This window comes from Acomys russatus, chromosome 20 (genome assembly GCF_903995435.1).
Source record: "Acomys russatus chromosome 20, mAcoRus1.1, whole genome shotgun sequence".
Taxonomy (NCBI): domain Eukaryota; kingdom Metazoa; phylum Chordata; class Mammalia; order Rodentia; family Muridae; genus Acomys; species Acomys russatus.
The window spans coordinates 30305811-30328867 of record NC_067156.1 but is presented as its reverse complement, the minus strand read 5'-3'; the positions used below and the strand labels follow the sequence as shown (position 1 = coordinate 30328867).

The window sequence follows — 23057 nt, the reverse complement described above, 5'->3', positions numbered from 1 at the left end:
GTCTTAGAGCATGGCCCCAGCTTTCAGAGCTGCCTCCCACTGCTCCCCTGCCCTGTTCACAAGGCTCCCTTGGCTGGACCCTGATCACTCTAGCCCATCTGTGTGGAGTCGCCTAGTTTCGACCCTTTCTCCATGGCAGACTCTTGTCTTTTTTTTCCTCTTCTGTGAGTAGTGGAAACGTTGCTTCCACCACACCTGTTTTATTCTTCCCCGAGCCATTCATTCTTCCCTCCTTCCTGCCCCTCTTCCTCTATATTTGTTTCATGAATCATTCTTCCTTTATTTTGGTCTCTCTTTTTGTCTCCAGCCTTGTCTGTCCACTTCCTTTGACGGCAGCTCTCTAAGAAGTGGCCGGTCCTGCCCTTCCCTACTGTCCCATAGGAGAAACTAATCATCTGCCCCAAATGACTAGGAACCAGAGAGAACAAAATGCTGGAATGCAAGCAGAATACATATGTAAACACACTGCCCATCCAAAGTTGCTTTCAAGCACATCTTGCTTTGAAGGGAAGGATGAAAAACCTATAATATCGTTCCATGTCCCTTATCTGCCTTTCCATGCTCCCTGCTTATCTACTGGGTAGAAATGTTGGGAAGAAAAAGGCCAAGGGGCTTAACTCATGATAACCCTTTGGCATTTGGTAGTTAACATTCTCTCTGGCCTTGTTTGCAGCAAACTCAGAAAATAACTCTGTTCAGTTTTAGTGGGCTCTCAGAATGTTCAAAATGGTCTGTCTCATACCATTCCCCCAAATTCTCACTTTGCCTCTGGAGTTGTGGCACTGGAGGGGAAAAGCTATGGCCTCAGAGGATGGCCGAGGCTGTTCTAGTGTGATGAGAAGAGAAGGGGATGGCCATGAGGTCAGTTTCACCACCACCATAGTGTGAGCGCATAGGAAGAGAGGCCACACCCTGCATGCTGAAGGCACAGGTATTGACACTGTCCCTATTCTTTGGCCTAAGCAGTGGGCTTGGCTGTATGAAATCATTAGGTTTAGAAACATGCTGGGCGGTGGTGGAGTACACCTTTAATCCCAGCACTTGGGAGGTAGAGGCAGGCAGATCTCTGAGTTCGAGGCCAGCCTGGTCTACAGATTGAGTTCCAGGATAGCTAGAGCTAAAAAGAAAGAAGGCCAACCCAGAATTCCTGCCTTCCCATACTGGCAGGTTAAAAAGGGAGATCAAGGAGATGTTAATCCTTCAAAGAACAGTAGGATGCCTGTATTAGTGGAGGCAGATGGTATTTACATGCAAATCACCTCTGTGTCTTAAGCAAAGCCACCTGAAGAATCATTTGCTGGGAACTACGGTCTGTGTGGCTGAAGCAGTGGACGCTGGAAGCATGGTCTTGCCAAAAGCCGACTTCCTCCGAAGGTCTGTCTGTTGTCCAGAGTGACAGCCACTTCGGTGGGCGAATAGAATGGTCATCTCTCCACCGGAGGGGACTGCTTCAGGCTGGGACCCCTTCAAGGTGCCTAGCTGATCCAGCTTTCCAGAGGTGGGGTGGGAGGCACAATGTTTGGCGGGAGGAGGGCTGTAATTCTGGAATCTCACTGTTTTGACTTGCTGTAAAAATAGAAGAACAAAGAATCATGGGTAAGCTGTGTGCCCCATGCCCAAGCCCTTGTTGTAGTCTCGCTACTAAAATGTCTCATTTATATGGTGTTCACTCAGCAAGTATTTGTGTCTACTGTGCATGGTGTGACACACCCAGTCAGGGGCCGTTGATCCGGGCATGAACAAACCCACGCCGCCCAACAGGAAATTGTAAACACCACCTGTGATGGGAGAAGAGTAACCTGCCGAGGCAGGGGAGTAGCTCCTAATAGGCAGCCAGGGAGGCCTTTCTTGAGGCAAAAGGATTTCAGAATAATGATGAATAATTTGGGAGAAGTGGGTTTGACAGTGGTCTTAGAAAAGGAACAGTCCGCTCTGCTTTTCTTAAGGTCTCTCTCAATGCCTGGCTCTTCCTCATGGGTTACCCTGGTAACCCCACTCTGAGGTCTCCATAATCACCCTAGTTCATCACAGAGCTGGTTCCTGGGCACCTGCTGCCAGCTAGCCTTCCAAATGTTGACTGACTTCCCCACTCATTAAGACCATGAGATGAACACGCATCTCCTGTGTCTTTTTAAAAGACTGGAGATTCAGAGTCAGGTAACACCAGCATTTCGAGGCTGAGGCCGCAGCGCTGTGAGTTTGAGGCCAGCTTGCACTAGATAGTGAAAAATCTGTCTCAAAACCAAAGTAAAACCTAAAATCCAACCTCAGAAATCTAAGATCTGACTCTGTCAGTTCTAGCAGCACCTGGCTGTGCTGAGGACCTCTCTCTGTTTCCTTCTCATGTCTCTTAGGTGGTCATGTATCTTGCTTAACAATTGCAGGTGTTTGTTTTAGCCAATCACTATTCCAGGGCTTCATAAAGCACTCTTCTCTGGCACTTCCTGAGATTTGCTTCTTTTGTTCCATGAAATCCTACCCTTTTTGTCTCCAAGTGTATCCCATACTTTCTGAGTCTCACTGTTTCCAGTGGGACCTTGGGACTGGCTAAATGACTTGGCATCTGAGGCAGGGAATTATTTAGATTATATAACATTGGAAGCTGGAGTAAGCCCTCCTAACCTTCTGTCAATCACCATTAACTTTTCCACATGCATTTCCTTACGAGCTTAGCAGAAAAGCCTGGGCTTTCGGATCGGATACAGCTGTCAGCTGGTGGCTTTGCACATGTTGTTTAACTCATTGTAAATGAGGATGAAAATACTACCTACCCAGAGGGTTGTCATCAGGGCTAAATGAGATGGAACACATAGGGTACTGTGCACGGTGTCTGCTAGCATATTTCATATTTAATACAAGGCTTAACAAATAGAAGGACATGCCATCCCATTTGTTTATAGGACATGGGGATGGTGAGATGGTGGCGAAGGCACCAGTGTGTGGGATGATTGATGGGTGTGGTGATGCCCGCTAAGCGGACTGTGATGAACATCCCATGATTCCTTTAATGTCACCATCTCCTTTTAACCATCTCTTACTTCCTTATAAAATTCATGCCTTCTAGTGTAAAAATCTCCAGACTAGATGTTAACAGATCTGACAATGGATGCCACAGAGGTCACAATAAGTTAGCTGTTACAATTATCATTCGATGTGACTTTGATGTCACCTAATTTTTCCTGTGTCTTGGTTGTCCCTGTCATCTGATGAGACAGTATGTGCCAAGCCCTGTGTAAGCATTTCACACATCTCACATCATTCGATCTCATCCCCGAGCCTATGCGTGGCCATTATTATTATTTACTTAACATTGTTTTGATTTATTTATTTTTTTGTATATAGGTGTGTTTTGTTTGCATGTCTGTATGCACACCATGTGTGTACCGTCGAAGTCAGAAAAAGGGCATCAAATCTCCTGGAACTGGAGTTGTGGGTGGTCATGAGTCACCATGGTCCTCTATAAGAGGAACAAGTACTCTTTACTGCTCAGTCATCTCTGTTATTTTATGGCTATATTACATATTAAATAATATAACCATCCCTGTATTATTATTTCTATAGTTTAGGCAAATAAGTAAATAATGAATCAATAAACAAAGCCTCAGAAGGCTGAAGCTTTTTGACTGGAGCCGCCAAATCAAGCCATGTTTTCTCCCAGCTGGCTGTCTCTGCATATCAAAAGAAGCATGTATGAACGGATGGAGGCGCATGTCTAGCAAGGAGAAGGCGTAAACGGTGTGTGTGGGATTGGGGTGTGTCCTGTGTGAGGCTCTCATTGGAGGCTGCCAGTGTGGTTGGCCATGCCCACTAGCATGACAGTCTCATGATGTGCAAAGCCGGGAGGCTGAAGAGTCATGCTCCCGGCGCCACTCCATTCCTACCTTTTCGGTGCCATTTTTTGAATTTTCTGGTTTCACTAGGATGGAGGGTGGGGCAGATGCTGGTGGCTTCGGTGGAGGCTCACTCTTGATGGGTGTTTCTTTGCCTTCCATGATGAGAGAGTTGGCTGCTGAGTGGATCCTGGTCTTGCTACCTCTATTGATGCAGGTCAGGGCAGGCTCCCCTGTGGAAATGGGTCTGGACCCCGTCTCCACCATCATCGGTGTGGTGGAAGAGGTCATCATCTGTGGCTGATAGAACTGGAACTTCTGAGGCCGGATCACCATGGTGGGACCGCGCCTGAGGGAGCCCACCATGAAAGTGGGGATCCCAGATTGGACTGGTCTCTGCAGGGATCCATCTGGGGGGATGACAGAGCAGTTATCAGCAATAGGATGGCTGACAACAGTTCGCATGTAGGTTGAGTATGCAGTGTACCCCGATATCCCAGAATAAGTAGAGAAGTGCTTCCCTAATGTGATGTGACTGTGCTCACAGTCCCCTGGAATCTTTTTTCAAAGGTGAGCTGTTTTGGTTTTTTGTTTTTTGTTTTTGTTTTTTGTTTTTTGTTTTTTTTTTGTGCCATTTGGGGATGCTGGCAGCAGCTAACCATCTAGCTGAATGCTGTGTGAGGTGTCTGAAGGTACATTGCTTTAATTTACATTTCTCTTTCTCCCCTCTCCCAACCTCTCCTTTTCTCTCCCTCTAGCCCTTTAGGATGGCTAGGGAAACAAATGCACAAAGTTTCGCAGTGCGAAGCAGACACAGAGGCAGACAGGCCAAAGAGGAAGGTGAAACCGAGGGACAGAAAGCAATCAGACAATGGAGGAGGAAAGCCAAACAGGGAGAGGACGTTACCATCTGCTTGCAGAAGAAGAAATTGCTAATAGAAACGTTAGGCACGGGGGAGGGGCAGCCGCTGAGAACCACCTGTGCGCATTGTCCGTGTTTATTTCCTGCTCAGTGAAGGCTCACAACCACCACAGAGTGTGGATTGCATCTTCCAAGCTACACAAACTGCTGGACAGCACTGGTGCTCTCTGGCTGTCATGGCTATGTGAAGGACAGCAATGTGCCCTCGCAACACAGTCTGACAGTGTGGGTTTGTGCCTTACTGGGACAGTCCTTCCTCCAAGTCCTCCCTGAGAGACTTGAAGGGAGGCCCCATCCCTTAGGCATAAATCCTATAGGTGACCAAGCGGGTCGAGGTTACTTGCCTTTGGGGAAGAGATTGGGAGTTAGTCTTGCGAAGCATTGGGGGCTATTTCTCAAAGGGTCTCCAAGCATTTAGAGAGCGAACATTATCCACTATGGTCTTTCCTGACCCTTCTTGGACACATGTCTGAACTGGTCATTTGTGTCTGGCGTAGAGGACCTGTGCCAAGTCCACACTCAATGTGGGCACACATAAGACATTTGCTTTCTTTTGTTCTTGGGGACGTTCCATGTGGCATGCTGTCCAATATGCTACTCTTCCGTCAGCAGTGTTGCAGCTCACATTCGCTCGTTTGTTGAGACTGCAAGAGACACTACAGGACCGGATTTGTGGAGGGACATCCCACACTTGGACTGTGACAGGAAGGAACCATGTTGCTTTGTACAGTGAGCTTTCGAGATCTTTTTCAAATCCCCGAAAATGAAATGTCATGCAGAGGCTTAATATGTTAAGGTACTAATAACAGTACGGTATTAATGAGAGGCCTGTGTATGCTGCCGTGCGTTCAGCGTGGATGTTATCTAGGGGGAAAAGAAAGTCATGGGACAGTGCAGGGAGTGTGGCTGGCAGGTGTCTCCATCAATCCGGAGAACTTTGGGCCTGGTGGGTTCAGGATGCTCGCCCTGATTTTGCATCGCCTTCTAAAGAACCTCTCTGCAACATCACACAAACAGCACAGCAGAAAGGAGGGGTTTTCAGTACTGTCTCCAGAGTCTCATCTTTGACCCCCAGGTCATGCCCTCTCAGGGCTGTCCCTAGAACAGTCTAGAGAATCACTGGGCCAGTAATACTAGCCTTTTCCTTTTTTTCAAAATTAAATAAAAGCATCACCCCCAAGCTGCACTTGTTGGTGCACAGCACTTGGGAGGCAGAGACAGGTGAATCTCTGTAAGTTCAAGTTCAGCCTGGTGTACAAAGTGAGTCCAGGACAGCCAAGGCTACACAGAGAGACCCTGACTTGAAAAACAAAAAAAGCAAAACAACAACAACAACAACAACAACAACAACAACAACAACAACAACAAGCATCATCAGCTCCTTGGCTAAAATCTAATTACAAGCTGCCACTCAGCTTGGTATCACCATATTCACCATGTGTATCTGAATAGGCCCAGACGGTGGCCTTCACTTGGCCTAGGCTACACTCAATAAAAGCACTCGTCCCTTGGGCCTTGTCCTTTGCAGAGGCTGAGCTCAAAACCAACATGTTGTTCTTGTGAGAAATTTCCAGTGTGTCCCGGTTGGAACCCCCATCGTTAGCTCTAGGCATGTCCTTGTCTGTCACCACTTACTCTTTTTTTAAAAACTTTAAAAATTGTTTACATATACATTTATATTATTACACATATATACAATAAACTACCTATAGCAAGAAGAACCATGACGCAATCAGGAATTATATAAATGTTACATTCTTAAGTGTTTTGGCTATTTGTATTTGCCAGCCTTGAAGATAACATCTTTCCTATTTTGGCGCATCTAATTTTTTTTTTTTTTTTTTTTTTTTTTTTTGTTCAGGCCTATGTGGCTCTTTTTTCCATTTTTCTTTTTGCAATTCTTTTTTTTTTTAAATTAATTTATTCATATACTTACTCTTTCTCATGCTGTTCCGTCCTTTCCGAAGAGACCCTTGTCCGGAAGTCCCTGGGCCAGCTGTGCTCCGCTCAGGGTTAACTACGGCAGTGGGCACAAAGACAGATTTGAAGGGTCGGCTTTGCTGGTTATCACCTTCTGAAAAACTACCCTGGGAGGACACAGAGGGGGTGGATAATGCCCATGTGGTGTAGACAGTGGGGCTCCGGGAATCTGGAAAATTAGACGTCTTTCTAGCTGTTGAACTATTTGTTACAAAAGAGAAGAAATGGAAAAAGAAAATGATCAGTCAGGACTCCTACTTTTTTTTTTTTTTAAGTCAGCGCCCCCATGTGAATGTAGCCTCTCAATTACCCACCACTGTTCTTTTTGCCACCCACAGATTTGGCTAAGTTGATCCCACATCCCTGTATCTTAATAACGATGTGGGTCCTGACAGTAGGGAGAAGGGCTCATGAGGTCCTGGTAGAACGTGTACACCCAAACTTCTGGATTCTCCCGTCACCCCTCACGCTACACTCCTTCAGCCCTAGTTCACGCACAGGCGTTGTCCAAGATTCTCCCGTCACCCCTCATGCCACACTCCTTCAGCCCTGGTTCACGCACAGGCCTTGCCCGGGTTCCCTGCTCTTTGTTTATTTTGCTCACTAAGCCTTTGCTCATTCAGGATTTCCCCGCTAGATGCTAAAGATACTTTGAAGGTGGAGATTTCTAAGGCTTATTTTACAGCCTCTGTGTTCTGCCTGGACTGCTGATGCATGTGCTTGTTGAACTGCTGCCTCGATGCTTTCAGTACTCCTTCTAGTCAATTTAGCTAACAGGTGTTGAGTGCTAACTGGACGCCAGACGCTGGCCAGATACCTCTCCCATATTAATGTGAGGCTTTCATAACAGGTTTCCGAGGTAGCGCCATTGTTGCCATGGCTTTGTAGATGTAAAGATTACACAGACTTCATGGAACTGGAGAGAGAGCTCAGCAGGTAAAGTGCTTGCTGTGAAACAATGGGGACCCAACTTCAGTCTCCAGCATCCAAATACAAAAATCCAGCTGTAATTCCAGGTCACGGGAGGTGGATACAAGCAGGTTCCTTGGAGCTTGCTAGCCAGCCAGCCTAGCCTAACTGTTGAGTCCTAGGTCCCAGTGAGAGACCCTGCCTCGAAAGACAAGGTGAATGATTTTCAAAGGGACGGCACTTGAAGTTGATGGCCTTCACACCCACTTGCACATACATGTGCATCTCCTTACAGACACACACACACACACACACACATACACAGAGACATAGACAGAGAGAGACACAGAGAGAGACAGAGAGAGACAGAGAGAGAGACAGAGAGACAGAGACAGAGACAGAGAGAGACAGAGAGGCAGACAGACAGACTCATGGTTACTTGTCCAAGCAGCCACCAGACTACATTGAAGCCAGGTCTAAGCTAGCTCTCTACCCTACTTCTGAACTATACCAACTCCAGGCTGGTAGCCCCGAAGTGACTTCGTAAGATGCTAATGCTTCAGCCTTGGCCTGTGATGTCATGAACAGTATTAAAGTTTTATAAACCACAAGCTGGTAGCCACTGTTTCCCGACTGCAACCCCCGTGAAGTGCATGTCAGTAGCTGGTACTTAGCATGCCTTTCTCTCCCTCTCACTGACCCAAACCTGGCGTCCTGTCTCCTACGTGCAGCCCACCAATCACCCATCACTCTGTCGATGAAATAGCCTCTGAGAAGTCCACAGAAATAATGAATTCCCCCAGGGCCCGGGTGTAGAAAGCCCTCATGGTGTCCTACCCTGCAGTGTCCTCCACGGTTTTCCTTAGACTCTTTCTCCTCATCCTCTTTTCCTCTATTCTGCTGATAAGAAACTCAGCGCATATTCTAGTAACACGCCAGCGCTATACGAAGTTGGGCAAGCTATTGTTTAACTGTGCCCACGGCTGCTCAAGAAGCATAGGCTGCCACACGCTCTAGGAACTGACGCCTCCTGCAAGAGACCTATCCAGAGCTGTCAACCTGCTCTAGTCCCTATGGTACGTGGCCAACAAAAAAATGGAGTAGTCTACCAGTGAGAAAATGAGACCATATTCCAGAGAGGAGGCCTGAGTACTGAAGATCTCCAAAACCTGCCTTCCCCAGCCGGAGTACAGCTGTCTGTCTTTTGAACAAGAGGCCTCTTGGAGTTGTTTGCTGCAAAGTGCGTCGGCAATAAGGCAAGACTAGTCCCCAGATTGTTTCCAGCAGGAGCGACAGAAGCAAGGACAGAGTATAGCTAATTAGGCTCAAGTCAGACTTATCCACTGGTCCCTGCTCTGAACGACTGTTTATGGCCCAGCACTGGGCTCCATTCCAGGAACTCCTAAATTGTGATTTCCCGCCCAATGCTGACTCCCTCTGTGTCTTTCGGCAAAAAGCTTAGCACTTACCTAGCGTTTTCTTCCAACATCTAAGCACTTAGCTAACATGTATTAATTAATTCCCAGGAAACCTCAAACCTGAAGACATTATGATCCTTGTTTTCCAGAGGAGACGGAAAGATACTCTGGGCTTAAGTGGGAGGAGTGGATATTCTGATTTGCTGCGCCTACAGGTCCCTGTGTCCTTTTCTGTCTGTGGTATTAGAACTTATCCTGCTTTCAAAGAGGGCTTTCACACAGCACTTTTGCTGGGCTTGCCACAGAAGCAACCTCCTGTGAAAAACAAAGGTTGAAGCTTTACTGTCTTTGTAGTGTCTGTGTGGAGAACAAAAGGCCAGGCAGTGATGGCCCCTTGTCACTTTCCTCCACCCATAAGGCACAAGACAGGCATATGTGTCTGTGAAGGCTACAATAAAGAACCATCCTGCATAATTACACAGAAGGGGTTTTATTGGGAGGACAGGAGCCAGGTGGAGAGGACCTGGGCACAGGATGTGAGTGGGCACCTGAAGCTTCCGTTGGGGGATCTGAGGCAAAAATATAGATACGATGTTACTCCTGGCCTTACCATAATGATCTTCAGCTTTTCTGAATTCTTTCCTCCCTGGCTCCAGTTCAAAGTCCCAAGTAAAACTGCAGGGTTGGCCAAGCTAAGCTGGCCTGGTGGCATACACCTGAAATCCCAGCACTTGGGAGATAGAAGTAAGAGGTTAAAGTGTCTTAGTAGGGTTTCTACCGCTGTGGAGAGACACCATGACTCTTATAAAAGAAAACATTTAACTGGGGCTAGTTTACAGTTTCAGAGTCTTAGTCCACTACCATCATGGTAGGATACATGGTGGTGCACAGGCAGACATGACGCTGCAGAAGTAGCTGAGAGTTCTATGTCTGGATCCTCAGGCTGCAGGAAGAGCAAGAGACCTTGAGCCTGGCATTGGAAACCTCAAAGCCTACCCCAGGGACACACTTCCTCCAACAAGGCCACACTTTCTAATAGTACCACTCCCTAGGGACCTATTGGGGGGCATTTCATTCCAACCATCAAAATTAGGAACTCAAGGTCAGCTTCAATCTATGCAGCAAGTTCAAGGCCACCCTGTGTTGTTACCTGTGGCCTTGTCTCATGCACCGTCAACCCACAAGAAAAGAAAATTAGGTGTGGATGGCATGAGGAGAAACTGGAGGACTGCCACCTGCAGAGAGCACACTGGAAAAAAGACTCAAGTAGATGTTAAGATGGGTTTGGATGCTGGACAGAAAAACACTTGACAACTGCTCTGTAAGCCTGAGCCTGGGTCTGGGAGGAGAAGAGACTTCATAGAAGCAGAGGTTTACCTGTGATTAATAGGACCTAGACATGTTGGCAGCTGAAGTGTGTGTGTGTGTGTGTGTGTGTGTGTGTGTGTGTGTGTGTGTATGTATATGTATATGTATATGTATATATATATATATATTTTTTAAATTTTTTTTTCCTTCACTATAAGTAGTTAAAAAGTCCCACTTACTGAATCCTAAATAGAAACCTTGCCATTTTGGTCATTTTTAAAAGACAGTCTTGCTATGTAGCCCTGGCTGGCTTGATATCTACTAGATAGCCTGGCCTTGTCTCAAACTCATGCCAATCCTCTTATCTTAGCCTCCCGGAGTGCTGGGATCACAGGCATGTGTTACAATGCCCAGCTCTGGCCAGTTCTTATCTATAGTTAATCCCTAAACTCTGTCTCAGTTTGTAGGTCATGATGCTATAAAAGCAAAGGTTTCAGAATCCAGGAGGTATCTGACATCTCTGAGCCCCATCTGTTGGCATTCTACACCAAAGGAGCTAATGGCATTACAGAGCCAGCATTGTAAATAGGAAACAGACAAGGGAGGTGTCGAGGAGAAGAAAGGAGCCTTGCATGTGTTGTCTGACCCACTCTGTTCTCACCTGGTAATCATAGCAAGACACAAAGCTGACAAAGGACAGTATTTTTCAGTTGTGAGAAGGGAAGGGTAAAACTTAACATTGTGGAAGGGAGGGTAAGAACAGGGCCTAGCTGTACCCAGCTGGACAAAGCTGGCATGTACCATTCACCATTAAGGTTTGTGGAGATGGGAGTGTTTTTTGTCTGAGAAATAATCATCAAGGAAACAATACTTGGGTCCTCTCTAACCCAATAGGAAGAGAAGGGCTTGCTTTTTGGAATGCCACTTCCCCAGGAGAAAACTATGCCCTAGCCTTAGCACCTCATGATCTGCTAATGTTCAGATTTCCCTGGACTTGGGGATGAGGGGGGTCATCTTACTATTAGTGTGTGGTGCCAGAACCCCAGCACTGTCTGGCATTCAGCTGTTTCAGAGGGTTGAGCACAGATAGGCTTGACCTGCTTGAGGGCACTGGGTGTCTACCCAAGAGAAAACCAAGGAAGGAAGCAGTGAGAAGCTGCATTCAGACACACACAGGGTGACCACACATCCCCGATTGGGCCAGGAAACTGAGGAATTTCTTCATAGTTCATACTTCCTCAAAAATATTCATGTATAGATGGTAAATATATGATCACTCTTATTCAGACTAATACTTTGATAGTTCATCCTGGACTCTGGGCTAAGGCTGGTATATAAGCAAAGAAGTTGGTAGTCAGCGTGGACTGTGGACTACTTAGGTCAGATCCCTTAGAAGAATATGCCCGTGGGTCCTTGTCCCTCACTGATCCTTCATGGTTATCCCACAGCCTTTTCAATACCTTCTAGCTTTGGCTCATCTTATCAGACTCTACCATCCATGGCAGTTGTTGCAATCCCCTACACTCTAGGTCTGTCTCTCCTTTTATTCCTTGAGGAGTTTTGCTTCTGGTTCCCCGTCATACCACAATGACGTCATCTAATCTCATGGTCTTAAATAGCATCTCAAGACCAGGGCTCTCTCTTCAACGCTGGACTTGTATACCCTGTGGCTCGCCAGCACCTTTACTTGTGTTACTAATAGGCATCTCATACTTAATCTGCTGTGAAGTGTTTGTTTGCCCATAGCTCAAACCTATCTGCTAGTGTTTTCAACATTGTCCTCCTAATAAAGCAGGCACTCTCTTTTGGTTAAAAAGTTTTGTTTTGTTTGGTTAATAGGTTTAGGGGAGGAAAAAAAAAACCCTCACACTCACCTTGAGTCCTCTATCCCTTAACACCTAATGGTTAATGTCAGAAAAAACCCTGATGCCTCTAGCTTTAAGGTATTTGTGGAATCTACATCTTCAAGTTACCCCTCCCTATGCTGACAACGTGATGGCTTGCCCTCTCTGTGGGATTGCTATGGTATTCTCTTAGCTAGATCTTCTGTCTCTACCCTTTCTTCTCTACATTTTATTTTCAACTCAGGAAACAGAGAGATTATGGTTAAACATAGGTTAGATTGTATCACTCTTCTGCTCAAAACTCTGCTGTGGAATTAAAGCCAAACCCTTCATTATGACTGAAGAATTCTAGATGAGTTGGCCCTGTTTACCATTCTGACCTCATCTTCTCCTGCTCCCCCCCTCATTTGCTCTAACCTAGACCAGTTGGTTTTCATGTCAGATACATTCCTACCCCAGGGACTGTGAACTTGCTGTTCCAGTGGCCTGGAATGTACTTCTCTCCAAGATTGGCTTGGCTTACTTCATTTCCCTCATTCTACTTTCTTCTCAGTAAGACCAAATCCTTTTACAGATGTAGGTGTGTGTGTGTGTGTGTGTGTGTGTGTGTGTGTGTGTGTGTGTGTGTGTGTGTGTTTACTGATACTTCCCTGGGTGCAGGGAAGGTATGGTATCTCACATACAGTTAACATTAAGGGACTGGAGAGATAGTTCAGCAGTTAAAAGCACTTGTTGCTCTTGTAGACACCTTGAGTTTGGTCCCTAGAACCCATATGGTAGGTCACAAGCATCTGTAACTCCAGCTCCAGATCTCTGAGGACACCAGAGCTGCACACAGTGCACATACATACACGCAGACCAAACATACATGTAAAATAAATCTTTAAAAAAAGTTCAATATGTGTGAAGAGATGAAAGCGTCAGTTACACATACTTTTAGTTTGCCATTCTTCCAACAAATTCTAAGTACCTTACATTAAAAGGAATAGTTTTGCTGTCTTATTCCAACTTCTGTCACGTTAAAAAAAAAAAAAAAAGCCCTCGAAGTTCTTGAGGACCTCATTTTGCCTGTACTTTTTTTTTTCTAAACAGGGGCCCTTCTACCATGCCAGCCAGCCATGTAAAAGGAAAATCTATGTATTAGAAGATGTAGCCTTTTATTGAAGCTAGACTGTCTTATGTTGCATGCCCTGGTCTCCTGTGCTGCCACTCATGGCTTCAGTCTAGCTCTTGGCATACACAGCCACTCATGAGTCCTTTGTCCTTTGTTCTCCACAGGCTAAATGACCCTACTTTGTCAGTTTCTCCCATGCTGCACTTTGCTCTTTTCTCACCATTGTTGTTACCCTCCTTCGGACACAGTGTCCCACCTAAATGAAGGTCTGCCAAGGTGGCTTCAGGCGTGATGCTCACTGAGCCTCTCACTTTCCTGGAGCCCATGACCCTCTGGCATGTCACAAAGACAGGGTTTGATGTGTGACAAAGGCCTCACTGCCTCATCATAGCTGTGTGGGTGGGGGCAGAGGTAGGTAGGAGGGGTTGTAATAGATTTGCGGTCTGTGTGAATTTATGGGCACATTGTTGAGCAGGCAGGGCAAACTGCTGTTCAGTCAGTGGTATTGATTAGGTACGTCACTGGGAATGCTGGGAGGGAAAGGCTCCTTCGATGTGACTGGTCTTTGACCTGGGGCATGGCTGGACAAGTATCAGTCTGAACCTATGGAAATTCTGCCTCATGCTTGAGTGTCCTGAGAACCTTTCTAAGATGCCCCAGGGAGACATCTGGTCACATTTTCCAATTAGTTCCATCGATGGTATTGTTTTGGTGTCAGATGTGATGTGGGAAATCTGGGACTCAGCAGCAGAAAGCCTCAAACGCAATCCTAAGGAAGTAATTTCGCTGCATCTAAGCACCTCCATCAGAAGAATAATGCATGGCAGGCTCCTCAGCACGGCTGGGAGATTAAGTGAGGCAAAGCTGGGCACTGTGGGTCACACCTGTGGTCCTAGTATATGGGTGTCTGAGGCAGGGGGACTGAGAGTCTGAGGCCAACTTGGCTAAGCTTCAGGCCAGCCATGTAAATACACAGTGGGACCTCTTGGGGGAAAAAGTTAGAAATATTTTGTGTGTAAGTTAATGGGTCATGAAGAAAAAATAAACCCTATTTCTTGGCTTAAACTCTGAAAAGGCACAGTTGGACGCACAGAGGGACCCTGGAGACATACCTGAAGACGGGGATGACATAGTCGCTTGGAAAGATGCCAGTTCGCCCGGTGACTAAGGAGAGGCCCCTCAGCCAGCCATCCTGGTACTTCCCCAGGACTCTGATGCCTTCTCCCTTCTGCAGGTCCAGCTCCTCAGGTCCGCGGGCTGAGTAAGAGTGCAGGGCTACGAACCTGGAAACGCAGGGAGCTCGTAAGGGAAGCGGAGCATACGGGAGGAAGGAGCAGAGCTGATGAGGGGCTGAGGGGAGGCCAGTCCCCATAGCTCTCCTGTCAGCACCTAGCAGCAGCAGCAGCAGCAACAACAACAACAACAAAATCATTGAAAACGGAAACTTAAACATGAAAGCAGACAGAAGTGGAGCAACCTGACTGTAGTGCCAGTGGAGGAGGAAGTACACTCACTACCTTTCTCTCTCCACTCTATAAGACTCTGCATAGCTGGAAATCATGGATAGGCCAATGTGGGCACTGTGACAGTGGGGAACTGGCATCCAGCATCGAAAAGACTTGAAGGCCGGGATGAGTGGTGGAGGGGTGTGACAGTTAGTGCCTTCTCAGTGCTGTCGGCTGTGGTTTTGAAGACAGGAGGGCTCAGGATTACCAGAGTCTGGAAACCTCTCTGAAACACTCTTTGGACTGAGAGTAGGGGCTTGTTTGACTTCCAGGAAGGACCTGGGAGACAGCTGTATGTCAAGTGTAAAGTGTACACTGGGAAGTAGGAGGCAGCCGTGATTATCACTGTTATTTTTGCACATAATGATTCCACTGGCTGACAGGTGGGTGGACCAGTTCATATCATGCAAACATGTGAGTGAGAAGAAAGACACTGTATTCTAAAGTTCACACAGGAGTCAGATAGGTGGCATCCAGGTATGAGTCACGGTAAGCAAGGACAAGAGGGAACAGTGAGGCTGAGGACATGAGAACAGCAGCCTTATGGGAGGCATTGAAGGAAGAACTTAATTGCCATGCTGGATTCGAGGTCATCTCAGCCAGGCATGTCCAAGCTTTTGACATCGTGAGATAATGTGTCATCTACAAAATTTATGCCCCAGAACTGTATAATTGCGATTACAAAATAAAAGCAAAAATAGATCTGATAATGTTTTAGGTTAGCTTATGATTATGTGTTGGGCTGCCTCCATAGCTATGTTTGGTCTTATGTAAGTTGCAGGTTGGCCATGCCCAGTGGCCCTTTAAGATCCTATGGACTGTGGAGACACTCCTAAACTCTTTATCAAAGTGGTCCTTATTTGCAAGTGTTTTCCTTAGCCCAATGCTGAATCTATTTATTTTTAACTGAATATAATAAGTCAATATTAATTTATGACCCAATGTTTTAAACATGAAGGGAGACAACAGAGACCCCTCAATACCCACTCAATCTCTTAGCAATGTTGTGCTTTTGGATCTGTGCTTTTCTTATCTGTGCTCATCCTCATTGGCGGTGTAAAAGGAAAGTGGGTCATTAGCTGTTTGCATGGTATGGTTTGGGCATGGAGACTATGTAGCAGAGGGCTGCAAAGATGAGATCTCTGTGTCAGAGGCTGGGAGGGTGGTGCTGAGCTTTTTACTCACATGTTGGCTGAGAGGTGTTGCTGGGAGCTGGGCACACTGACCATGGCTGTGGAATGTCCTGGGGAGGCAGGTGCAGGGTGAGAAGTGCTGACCTACACAGGAGAAGAGACAGCCAACCAGTGAGCACTATAAGCCAGGTGTGTGAGCAAGCCACAGAACAGCCTGAAGCAGCTGAAAACCAACAGACATGCCTAGCACTGCCCGCCCAGCCCTTTCTCTGGTTTGCGGCTTTGGGTAGAGTGAGGTGGAGCCAGATATCTTATGTCCTGTCCAGGGTAAGGTACCAGGGCTGGGTTCCCAAAGGAATGCAGCAGAGTATGGCAGGCTGTCAACTTAGAACCTGCAGGGCTGTGTGCTTCCTCTTCTGTCCCACCCTAACCAGGTCTCATCCCTGTGTGAAAAGCTATATGTGGAAAACACTAAGACCACTAACAGGAACTCAGGACTTAGCCTGCCCCCACACTTTTAAATGCCTTATAACTATCAACAAGTTTAGTAGCTTACTAATTAAAGGAGACACCATGGGGGACAGGAGTTACTTAACTAGGACAAACACAACTTAAAATTAAGTCTAGAATATGAGCCTACCTGTTCATTAACTACTGAATAGTATTAAACACACACACTTACACATACACACACACACACACGTCTTACAGGGTGTTCAATAACTTACAGAACATGAATCTGAACCCCTTTGATTTTCCCAGATAAAACCAGAATGGCAATGATAGAAGCCTCTGACCTCTGCCTGCTCTCCTAGGATTCTTATAAAGAAAAAAGTGACTATCTATCTATCTATCTGTCTATCTATCTATCTATCTAATCTGTCATCTATCTCTATCTACCTATCATCTATCTCCTTTCTCTCTCTCTCTCTCTCTCTCTCTCTCTCTCTCTCTCTCTCTCTCTCACAGAGTGTGCAGGTTAGAGAATGAATTATAGGAATCAGTTCCTATAGGTCCTGGGGATAGAATTTAGGACTCAGATCACCATCAGGCTTGGCAGCAAGCACCTTTACCATCTCATCAGCCCTTATGTTTTCCCTCCCCTTCCCATTCTTTTTTGAGGCAGACTCTCATTTGGACCTGGAGCTTGCTGATCACAAAGGCTGGCCAGCCAGTGAGCCATCTCTGGGATTACAAGAACACACCACTGGCATATTTTATGTGTATTCTTGGGATTGAATTTAATCCTCCGTGTGGGGCAAGCATTTTAAAGGCTAAGCTACCTTAGACTATTTTCCTGCTTTCCTTTCCAATATTTTCTGTCTTAGGATTTCTATTGCTGAAAAAAAAAACCCAGAAAAAAAACAAAACAACAACAACAACAACACTGTGACCAACAAACAAGTTGGGGAGGAAAGAGTTGATTTGGCTTATATTCCCACATCACTGTTGATCATTGAAGGAAATCAGGACCATACTCAAACATGGCAGGAATCTGAAGAAGGAACCGATGCAAAGACCGTGGAGGAATGCTGTTTACTGGCTTATTCCTCATGGCTATCTCAGCCTGCTTTCTTATAGAACCCAGGATCACCAGGCCAGGGATAGCACCACCCACAATAAGGCTGGCCCTTCCACATCAATCACTAAAGAAAATGCCCTACAGGCTTTCCTACAGCCATGATCTTATGGAGGCATTGCCTTAATTGAAGTTCCCTCCTCTCAAATGACTTTAGCTTGTGTCAAGTTCACATAAAACTCCCCAGCACAACTGACCCCTTGTCAATTTGACACACAAACATATCACTATTAAGCCATAACTTTTCCTTTTTTTGTTCATCCCCAAGATGACACAATACCAGTATCACAACATAATACATTTTACAAACCTAAAAAGTCCCATAGACTTTACAAATTCAAACACTTAAAGTTCAGTTTCTTTTAAAAAATTCAAAGTTTCTTTTAAAGCCTAGAATCTCTTAAAATTTAGTCTCTCAGCTGTAGGATCCTGTAAAATAAAAAAATAAATAACATTTTGACTCCAAGAGAGACCTATCAGGACACAGTCACATTAGATCAAAGCAATGTCCAATATCTGGGCTCCTCCAAAAAACTCGTCACTTCCCTAGCTCTGCCCTCTGCATTACACACAGCTTGTCTTCTGAGCTTGGGTAGGATCCACTCCCCACTGTTGCTGTTGATGGTTGTTTCATGGTACTGGTATCTCCAAAATGCTGGGTTTTTCTGCTATTACTGGGTAGCACTTTCACCAATAATCTCTCCTGGACTTTCTTCGTGGTGCCAGACCTCAGCTTTCCTGTATGGTCCCTTCTAGCCTGAGCCTTCAGCTGCTATTGAGGCCGCATCTTGACCAATGGCCTTTCCTGGCCTCTCACAGTGCCAAGACTCAGCTGCTCTCCATGACCCCTTCATGCCTTCTAAATAATACCACCTGTGTGACTCTTACACTACCAAGTGTGGCTACCAGCTCAGGTACAACCATGGCCACTTCTATAGCTTCTGTGTGCTGACTCTCAGGAGACACTTCCCAGAAGATTTTGCATCAGTGATGCTGTTCTCTTCTTTTTTTTTTTCTACTTATTTTTTTTTATTAATTTATTCTTGTTACATCTCAATGGTTATCCCATCCCTTGTATCCTTCCATTCTTCCCTCCCTCCCGTTTTCCCCTTATTCCCCTCCCCTATGACTGTTCTTGAGGGGGATTCCCTCCCCCTGTATCTTAATCACCACTACTTTCTCAGCTTCAGCTAACCAGCACAGTTATTCCAGTAAAATAAAGATTTAATGGTTCTGGTCTATTGTTCATCATAAACTCCTCACACAAATGGCCCTGTAGAGTCTTTGCTTCCCTCTGGAATTTCAGAAGCTCTCAATACTCAATGGCTCATCCACCCCAAAGTTCCGAAGTCCTTCCATAATCCTCCTAAAAACATAGTCAAGTCTGTCATGACAATACCCCACAATCCTGGTACTGACTTCTGTCTTAGGGTTTGATTGTTTTGAAGAGATGCCATGACCATGGCAACTCTAAAACAAAGCATTTAACTGGGCCTGGCTTACAGTTCAGAGGTTTATTCATTATCGCTGCATTGGGAAGCACGGCAGACATGGTGCTGGGGAGGTAACAGTTCTACATCTGGATCTGCATGCAGCAGGAAGGGAGCCAACCACTGGGCCTGGCTTGGGCATATGGAACCCCAAAGCCCACTCCCCAGTGACACATTTCCTCCAACGAGGCCACACTTACTTGAGCAAGGTTACACTTCAAAATGCCACTCCCTAAGCATTGAACTCTGCGAGTCTGTGTGGGCCATCTACTCCTGCTTTCCTCTCAGCCATGCAATCTCTTTGGCCATGCCGTGTTTATCATTTGTCCTCACCTCTTGTTACTTCTATTTTCTATTAAAAATAGATCATAAATACATCATGCGCACAGCAAGTGTCTACATAATTTTATGCATCGCTTACATAACAGTATAAGTGATGTGTGTGCCCATACCACTCAACTCAGAACACAGATAGAAAGTGGGTATCGTACTGAGAAGCTCTCTGCATCTTCCTCAATCACCACGTGCCTTCCTTTCCTCTAGAGCGGCAGTTCTCAACTTGTGGGTTGCAACCCCTCTGTGGTCACTTGTCAGATATCCTGCGTATCATATATACATTACAGTAGCAAAATTGTAGTTAGAAAGCAGCAATGAAGTAATTTTATGCTTGGGGGGAGTCACCACAATGTAAGGAACTGTATTAAGGGGTCATAGCATTAGGAAGGTTGAGAACCACTGCAGTAGAGGTAACCACAGTGCTAAACTATGAGCTAATCATCCCAGGGCTTTTCTGGGTAGTGTCTCCCACCCTGGCACACAGCCTTACACACACTTCTCTGTTTTGTCTGTCATGAACATCACAGGAAAGCATACGCAGTAAGTACATTCTGAGACACGGAGGTTTGCTGTATATTTGTGGTTCATAGCAGAAATATGCCACCATGGGACTATTCTGTCGTTTATGTGTCATCTGGGTGGCTTTTAGTTTGGGGCTGTTACGAACAATGTTGCTATGAACATTCCTGTACATGTCCCCTGTGCCTGTGTTCAAGAGTTTCCCCGGGATATACACCTAGGAATGGGATCGATGGGCCGTGGGGTAGGAGCCTGTTCAGTTTTTATTAGGTAATAACAAATTGTTGCCCAGTGTGGCTGTAACAATGCACATGCCTGCCAGCTACACATGACAGTTCCTGTTATTTTAGTCTTGCTCAGCTCTTTAATATCTGCTCATGTGCTGGTATGAAATGCTAACTCACTGTGGTTTTGCATCCTCGTCTCTGAATGCCAATGAATTTGAGTTTATTCTTTTTTCCCTGTTTTCAAATGCTTACCAACCATTCTTATTGTGTGAAATGCCTGTTCAGACCCTTTGTCTCTAAAGCAGTTGGGTTTTTATTATTTTATCATTAAGTTGTGGAATTCTATTATTTTTATATACAAATTCTTTGTAACTTTTTAAAAAAATTCTGTGGTATCCTTGAATGGATGAAAGTAATTATATAAATTATTCCTACACAGGGCTCACTTTTGAAAAATCTTGGTTAAAATGCCTTTTGATCTCAAGATCATGAGATATGCTTCCATGTTGCCTTTTGAAAGTTTATAGTTTTACCTTTCATACGTGAGCCCTTTAGCCCACATGGAATTGATTTTTGATGATGGAGGAATCCATTTTCATCCTTTCCCCACACAGATCCCCAATTAGCCCAGTGTCATAGTTCATTCTTCCCTTCCAACCTGCGGAGCTGTTTGCCATAAATCATGTCTCCACACTGTCTGTTTCCAGGTTTTCTAGTGTGTTCCATTGGTTTAAAAGAAGCTGGAGCAAAGTCTGAATCTTGTTAGTTACTGCAGTTTTAACTTAAGATGCAAATCTGATCAGTAGGCCTAATGCTTCACCACCACCAAACCCCGCCCCTTCTCTTCAGAAATCTTTTGGCCTCTGGCTTTTTAATGCTCCACTTGAACCTTAGAGTTACTTTTTGAGTTTTATGAAAACAAACTCTAGAGCTGTTGAATTTGTGCACAATTTTTGTGCGGGGGGTGGGAGTGGCAGCAAGAATAACAACGTTAAGATATTGAAATGTGTGTGTGGTGAGGTAAAGAGGATCATGACTGAAGGCCAGCATAGGCCTCTCCCTACTCCACTCCTCTCCTTTCTCCTTCCCTCTTCTCCTCTCCCCTCTCCCCTCCCTACCTCTCCCCCCCTCTCCCCTCCCTACCCCCCCCCCCCCCTCCTCCCTCCCTCTCCTCCTCCCCCTCCTCCCTCCCCACCTCCTCCCCTCCTCTCTCTCCTTCCTCCTTCCTTTATTTAATTTTTTGAGACAAGGTAACCATGTTGGTTACACACAGCAGCCTCCTGAGTGGTAGAATAAAAACACCCTTGGGCCACCATGCCTGGGTGAGACACGGTTTAAAGATAGATATTAATTTTCCCCTTGTAAAATCTTGACACAATTCATCATCTATTTTCTCTTTTTTTGGTCCTAAGAATTGCAGAAAACTTGACATGATGCTGCCTGACTGTAATCTCAGAACTGGGAAAATAGAGGAAGGAAGACCAGAAGTTCAAGTTCAAGGTCACATTCTACCACGTATCAAATTCAAGGCTAACCTGGACTACATGAGACCCTGTCTCTGGAAAGACAATTACACTATAAAGCCTGTAACTTACATCCAGTAATTGGCAGGCTGAGGCAGGAGGACTGCCATCAATTTGAGAGCAACATAGATTGCATGGTGAGTTCCAAGTCAGCCTGAGCTAGAGAATGAGATGCTGAAAACAAACCAAACCAAAACAAAATAGAAATCAAAATAAAATTACCTTCCTAGTTTTCTTTTTGGTGTATAGACATGCAGTTGTGTTTACAAATACTGATACGAGACTGGTAACCTTGATAACAGCATACCTATTCTCAGTGTATTATTTTGTATTCTTTTGAGTTTTCCATATAAACATTAGTAAATATTCATGCAATGATATTTTTAATCTTCAAATATTCAGCCTTTATTTCTTTTTGCTTAGTCTGTTGGCTCCTAGACAGAAACATGGCAGGACCCTGTTCTAACTGTAAAGAGTCTATTATTTCACCATTAAGCAAGATGTTTGCTGTAGATTTTAGATATATTTTTCTCACTGAATTCTGTAAAGGATTTCATTTCTAGCTTAATAAATGTTCTAATATATAATAAATAGTTATAGAATTTTATCTAATATTTCCATATATATTGTTATTCCATACTATGTTTTCTTTATATTATTTTAAATGTCACAAAGGCTTTCCTCTTTAACCTGTTAATATGATTTATTAGTGGAATTAATTTTCTTTTAATTTTTGTCTATTTTTATTTTTATATGTATGGGTGTTTTGCTTGCATGTCTGTGCACCATGTGCGTTCAGTTCCCTCAGGGCTCAGAAGAGGGCATCATGTCTTCTGGAACTGGAGTTACAGGTAGATGTTAGCCACCATGGAAGTGCTGGGAATTGAACTCACATTCTCTGCAAGAGACATTTCTCCAACCCGTTTTTATTTTTATTTTATTTTTAATATAAAAAAATCCCAGGCCCCATGAAATACATGCAGATAGTTTTTCTTTTCATGTTTGAAAGAGTTTAAATACTATCTCCTCAAAATTGTGAATAAAATTAAATATACACTTCTCTGGGTTTCACATTTTTAAAAAAATTATTTATTTATTTATTTTGGATTTTCAAGACAGGGTTTCTCTGTGTAGCCTTGACTATCCTGCACTTGCTTTGTAGACCAGGCTAGCCTTGAACTCACAGAGATCTGCCTACCTCTGCCTCCTGAGTTCTGGGATTACAGATGTACACCCCTGCCCCCACTCCCCTTAAAAAAAAAATTCAATTCCCTTGCTTCTTTCCTGCCTATTTTTCTTTCTTTTCTCTCTGAAAGGGTCTGGCTATGTAGTCCAGGCTAGCCTCAAACTCAAGACAGTCCATTTTGACTTCCACGGTGTTGATGCAGTAGGCATGCACTTGTCTTCAATCATTGTCTTT

General features: G+C 45.0%; 1 protein-coding gene across 1 annotated transcript in view; it reads right to left on the bottom strand.

The window, feature by feature from the left end:
* Window positions 1-974: 974 nt before the first annotated feature.
* The window catches only part of Sh3rf2 (SH3 domain containing ring finger 2), a 100990-nt gene continuing 78907 nt past the window's right edge, over window positions 975-23057 (bottom strand). The window contains exons 5-9 of the mRNA XM_051163908.1: window positions 16016-16107; window positions 14438-14608; window positions 6689-6933; window positions 3882-4240; window positions 975-1566 (exon numbers count right to left, since the gene is read on the bottom strand). Of these exons, the coding sequence (XP_051019865.1) occupies window positions 1291-1566; window positions 3882-4240; window positions 6689-6933; window positions 14438-14608; window positions 16016-16107 (1143 nt within the window). The 3' untranslated portion in view covers window positions 975-1290. The remainder of the gene's footprint in view (window positions 1567-3881; window positions 4241-6688; window positions 6934-14437; window positions 14609-16015; window positions 16108-23057) is intronic.